Source organism: Orcinus orca, chromosome 6 (genome assembly GCF_937001465.1).
Source record: "Orcinus orca chromosome 6, mOrcOrc1.1, whole genome shotgun sequence".
Taxonomy (NCBI): Eukaryota; Metazoa; Chordata; class Mammalia; order Artiodactyla; family Delphinidae; genus Orcinus; species Orcinus orca.
This window is the reverse complement of record NC_064564.1, coordinates 65,008,052-65,014,051: the sequence shown is the minus strand read 5'-3', so window position 1 is coordinate 65,014,051 and position 6,000 is coordinate 65,008,052. Positions and strand designations below refer to the sequence as shown.

At 35.0% G+C, this 6,000-nt stretch overlaps 1 protein-coding gene across 3 annotated transcripts in view; it reads left to right on the top strand.

Moving 5' to 3' along the window:
- The window catches only part of RIC1 (RIC1 homolog, RAB6A GEF complex partner 1), a 136,573-nt gene that overhangs the window by 37,859 nt on the left and 92,714 nt on the right, over window positions 1–6,000 (top strand). For all 3 annotated transcript variants that reach the window (XM_004279111.3, XM_033404406.2, XM_033404407.2), the window contains exon 2: window positions 101–208. In XM_004279111.3, coding sequence (XP_004279159.1) covers window positions 101–208 — 108 coding nt within the window. The remainder of the gene's footprint in view (window positions 1–100; window positions 209–6,000) is intronic.

Here is a 6,000-nt window from a genome sequence, read left to right as displayed (position 1 = left end):
TTTTATTATACTTCTAGAATTATTAAAATACTGTCAGTGTACTTGATGATATCTTTTACTTTTTATGAGATATTAATAAAATAAAACTGTTTTCTTCCAGCCTAGTGTATTAATCATAACCTACAAGGAACCTGCAAAATCATCTTCTCAGTTTGGATCCTACACGCAAGCTGAATGGAGGCCAGATAGTACCATGATAGCTGTGTCAGTAAGTACATTTTTCAACTTTAATGCTGTTTTCTTATGAAATCATTACATCGCATTTAAATTTAATTCTCTTAGATGAGATCCTTTCACTTTTTCACACCCATTAGTATTTACCATCTGTGATAGGAATTGCTGTACCGATTCTTCTATTCAGGTTACTCCTACTGTATCGTCTTTCTTGATTCTTCTACTTCCTCCCATCCCTAAACGGTGCCTATATCCTTTTCTTTTTATTCCTCTCACTTTGCTGTTTTGTCCTTGAAGTCTAATCTAGATTTTTTAAGCTTTCATCTGTATTTACATGGTATTCCCAAATTTATATTATAAATCCTGCCCTCTGTTCCCAAGGATGTCTCATAAAAATGATAAACTTTGTGTTTATGTTATACTACATTCTCATATCCATTTGGGTTTATTTCTGCATTTCTCCTCTATTCCATTAATGTGCTTAGGTCTGGTTAATTTTACCTTTTTATTGTCAGCTCTTGGGCTGTCATCATCCCTAATTCGAATTAGCAATAATACATTTATTGAGAGCACCTTCCATGTAACTATTATTATAACCGCATTAGGTGTATCATGTCTTCTAAGCTCGACGCTTCGAAGTAGATACAGTTGTCCTTCGTAGTAGATTAGTGTATTGAGGGTTTGAGAAAGTAAGTTTTATCCAAAGTTACACAGATAGTGTATATTGGAGAGAAGGACTTTAGAATTAGGTACTTAGATTCCATTTACTGTCAAGTACTACACTGATATCTCTCTGCTTTCGGTCCTTTTCCTGTTCATGCTATATAATGCTGACTGGGTTAATCATCTGAAAGTGGCTCCATAAAATAAAAAATATTGAGTAGTTCCTCACTTCCTGCAGCAAGGGTTTGCAGACTACCAACCATGTGCCAAATTTACTCTGCTTCCTGTTGTGTGTGGACCATGAACTAAGAATAGTTTTATGTTTTTAAATTATTGGAAAAAATCAAAGAGGAATAGTATTTTTGACAGGTGAAAATTATATGAAATTTAAATTTTATTGTCCATCAATAATGTTGTTTTTGAGTATTAAAATGCTGATTTCTTTGCATGTTGTCTGGCCGCTTTCAAGGGACAACAGCTGAGTTGAGTAATCCTGACAGTGACCATACATGGTGCTTTATCTCTTCACTCTTCTGCTCAGTGCAGTATAAATTATAATAAAGCATTTATAAATTCATTGTTTCAAGTGCCACGCATATTGCTATATTGTGACATGTCATATTATGTTTATTACTAGTGTATACTGATCATGTCAAAGGAATAAAAAGAGAAAAATAGATTTTGAATTTCATGCTTTTAAAGCACATGTGTATTATTTTATTACCAAATTAGATGGCAAAATATTGTGTTTATTATGGAATGACACTATAGTGATGCCAGAAGAATACAGTATAAGTTGAAATTACCCAGCTACGTACTCATCACAGTATTCCCAGCTCACTGAAATTAGTAGGAAAAATCAGAAAATTTAAAATGGATTATCTCATCACATCAGATTTTTTTCACAAAAATAAAAAATTAAAATGAAGGTGCAATCAAAGTAAGTTTGCTTGGTTCTTATGATGAATTGACAAATGTTAATACTGCTCAGTTTATTTGAATATCAAGACAGAATGTGAAATGACTAAGAATTACTCCCCATGAATAGCATGTGTGGGACAACTTCAGGTGAAAAAAATTTTCAAAGTTGAGAAAACACTAATTCAATACAACCTGAAGTAGAATCCACTAAGGTGTCTTGATTGATGGTGGTAAAAACATGGAGCAGAAAAAGGCTTCAGTTGGACAAATTTACAAAGCTTATGAATATGTAAACATTTAAAACTGATGGTTATTTTAAGTTTTTGTCAGAAATAGAAGCTGAATATCCTGACTTGCCCAAGACCACAGTCTTTTGATGGCTTAGCAGTTAGTGGTAAACATTTATTGTGAATTTTTTGAGCTCATGTGTGAGGTTGAAATTTTTTGAACTTGAGGAACCACTCTTAATCACCTGTGGGGCATTGAATGGCTTTGGAAAATAGCTTTGCTGCAGACTTGATAATGTTTCCTAATGAATTTAAAACTATAAAGCAAAACAGCGCTTATATGTGAAACTTATATGTGGTTAAGCCATTTTGATGACAGCTAATGTTTGAATTACAAGTAAAGTCAGGCTGCTTTTTATATTTCTACTGCTGTCAAAAGTTAACAAGAAGATGTCTATTTCCAAGAAAAATTAGCAATAGGTATTTTTTCTAAGGTCAAACCACAGTTCAAGTAGTATTTTTTGGATCTTGATGCAGTTGCAAAAGAAATTTCCATATTCATAATCCATAATTGTGCAAATGAGGAGTGCTTCCACCTAACCTTCAGTTGGAAGTGATTACAATGTAATGACATGTTAATAGGCAAACATAGAAGAAATCTGGTAGACTTTATAATTGCCTACCAAGTGATGAATGTATTCAATTAAAATCATATGCTCATGGGTTGATATCAGTATTTGGCAGTACTGGTTTGAAAACACATTTTCACATATAAATATGTAAAATCACATTACAGACTAGCATTAAGAGGAAACTTTGCAATTGATTTTGATCGTGGGAACACTAACTTTATTTTTAATTGAAATATAGTTGGTTTGCAATGTTGTGTTTCTGGTGTACAGCAAAGTGATTCAGTTATGTACATATATGTTTATATTTATTTATTTATTTTTCATATCATTTTCCATTATGGTTTGTTACAAGATATTGAATATAGTTTCCTGTGCTGTGCAGTAGGACCTTGGTTTTTTTTTTTATATATATAGTAATTTGTATTGGCTAATCCCAAGCTCCTAATTTATCCCTCCTCCACCCCCATCCCCGTTTGGTAACCATAAGTTTGTTTTCTGTGTCTGTGACTCTGTTTCTGTTTTATACATAAGTTCATTTGTATCATATTTCAGATTCCACATGTAAGTGATATAATGTGGTATTTGTCTCTTTCTGTCTGCCTACTTCACTTAGTATGATTATCTCTAGGTCCATCCATGTTGCTGCAAATGGGCATTATTTCATTCTTTTTTATGGCTGAGTAGTATTTCGTATATATATACACAACATCTTTATCCATTCATCTGTTGACGGACACTTAGATTGCTTCCATGTCTTGGTGATTGTAAATAGTGCTGCTCTGAACATTGGGGTGTATGTATCTTTTCAAATTAGACTTTTCCTTTTTTCCAGACCATATGCTCAGGAGTGGGCTTGCTGGATCATATGTAAACTCTGTTTTCCATAGTGGCTGCACCAGTTTACATTTCCACCAACAGTATAGGAGAGTTCCCTTTTCTCCACACCCTCTTTGGCATTTAATATTTGTAGACTTTTTGATAACGGCCATTCTGCCAGTGTGAGGTGATACCTCACTGTAGTTTTTTTTTTTTTTTTTTGCTGTACGCGGGCCTCTCACTGTTGTGGCCTCTCCCGTTGTGGAGCACAGGCTCTGGACGCACAGGCTCAGCGGCCACGGCTCACAGGCCTAGTCGCTCCGTGGCATGTGGGATCTTCCCGGACCGGGGCACGAACCCATGTCCCCTTCATCGGCAGGCGGACTCTCAACCACTGCGCCACCAGGGAAGCCCCTCACTGTAGTTTTGATTTGCATTTCTCTGATCATTAGCGATGTGGAGCATCTTTTCATGTGCCTGTTGGCCATCTGTATGTCTTCTTTGGAGAAATGTCTGTTTAGGTCTTCTGCCCATTTTTTGATTGGGTTGTTTGATTTTTTGTTATTGAGTTGTATGAGCTGTTTGTATATTTTGGAAATTAAGCCCTTGTTGGTCACATCATTTGCAAATATTTTCTCCCATTCCATAGGTTTTCTTTTCATTTTGTTCATGGTTTCCTTTGCTGTGCCAAAGCTTATAAGTCTGAATAGGTCCCATTTTTTAATTTTTGTTTTTATTTCTATTGCCTTAGGAGACTGACCTAAGAAAACACTGCTACAGTTTATGTCAGAGAATGTTTCGCCTATGTTCTCTTCTAGGAGTTTTATGGTGTCCTGTCTTATATTTAAGTCTTTAAGCCACTTAGAGTTTGTTTTTGTGTGTGGCGTGAGAGTGTGTTCTAACTTCACTGATTTACATGCAGCTGTCCAGCTTTCCCAACACTACTTGCTGAAGAGACTTCTTCAGCAAGAAGTAGAAGAAGAAGAGACGACTTCTTGCCTCCTTTGTCAAAGATTGACTGAGTGTGGGTTTATTTCTGGGCTCTCTGTTCCATTTATGCATGTGTCTGTTTTTGTGCCAGTACCATGCCATGCTGTTTTGATTACTGTAGCTTTGTAGCATTTTCTGAAGTCTGGGAGAGTTATGCCTCCTGCTATGTTCTTTTTCCTCAGGATTGCTTTGACACTTCTGGGTCTTTTATGGTTCCATATAAATTTTAGGATTATTTGTTCTAGTTCTGTGAAAAAGGTCATGGGTAATTTTATGCTAGGGATTGCCTTAAATCTGTAGATGCTTTGAGTAGTATGGCCATTTTAACAATATTAATTTTTTCAGTCCAAAAGCATGAAATGTCTTTCCATTTCTTTGAGTTATCTTCAGTTTCCTTTATCAGTGTTTTATAATTCTCAGCATATAAGTCTTTAACCTCCTTGGTCAGTTTTATTCCTAAGTATTTTATTTCAGTTTTTGGATGCAGTTTTAAAGAGATCTTTTTTTTTTTAACTTTCTGATATTTCATTGGTAGGGTAAAGAGGCGCAACTGATTTCTGTATGTTAATCTTGTATCCTGCTACATTGCTGAAATCGTTTATCAGTTCTAGTAGTTTTTGTATGGAGTTTTTAGGGTTTTCAATATATAGTATCTTGTCATCTGTGTATTATGACAATTTTACCTCTTCCCTTCCAATTTGGATACCTTTTATTTCCTTTTCTTGTCTGATTGCTTTGGCTAGGACTTCCAATATTATGTTGAATAGAAGTGGTGATAGTGGGCATCCTTGTCTTGTTCTAGATTTTAGCAGGAAGGCTTTCAGCTTCTCCCCATTGAGTATTATGTTGGCAGGGGAACATTAACTTTAAACCTCAATTAAGCAAAAAATATTATCCCCACAAAAAGAATTTCATTCTCTTTAGTGGATATATATTACAAAGAAAAATTGTACTAAATTTTCATCACTATTATATTTAGAATTATGTAACAGTAAAATTTATGAAAATTTGTTTTCTCTCTGTAATCTTGTGTTGTTGTTTTTCTGTATTTTGATGCTTTGACGCTGGCCCTGGAGAGACTGCCCCTCTCAGGGCTAGCCAGTTTCTAGAGATAGTAAAGGATTACCTGCTAATGTTCCTTTCATGTGCAAACCAAACACTTCACAGCCTGTACCCTCAACCACATCCTTTATGGAGCTCTTTACCTAGGGCCACTATTCCCCACTCCTAATTACCCCAGAGCCAGTTACCAGATAACTAGAAACAGCCTCTACAGAAACAATTTCACAATAATTTATTAACCTTTGCATATACTAAATATTAAGAAAACAAAGAAGTTAGGAATTATTTCTGTTCTCAAGTTGGGGGTGGGTAAAATACATATGTAAGAGAAGATAACAAACAATTTACTCTTTTTGGCTACTGAAAGTCCAGTTTTTATTTTACCTGGTTATTGCTTATAGTCTTTTTCTAGAAGATACATCTCCATACAACTGGAGATGTCATGATGAACATAAATTTAGCTGTTGTAGTCTGGTTTATGTTAAATAGGCTAAGTAAATGCTGACCTGATTCAA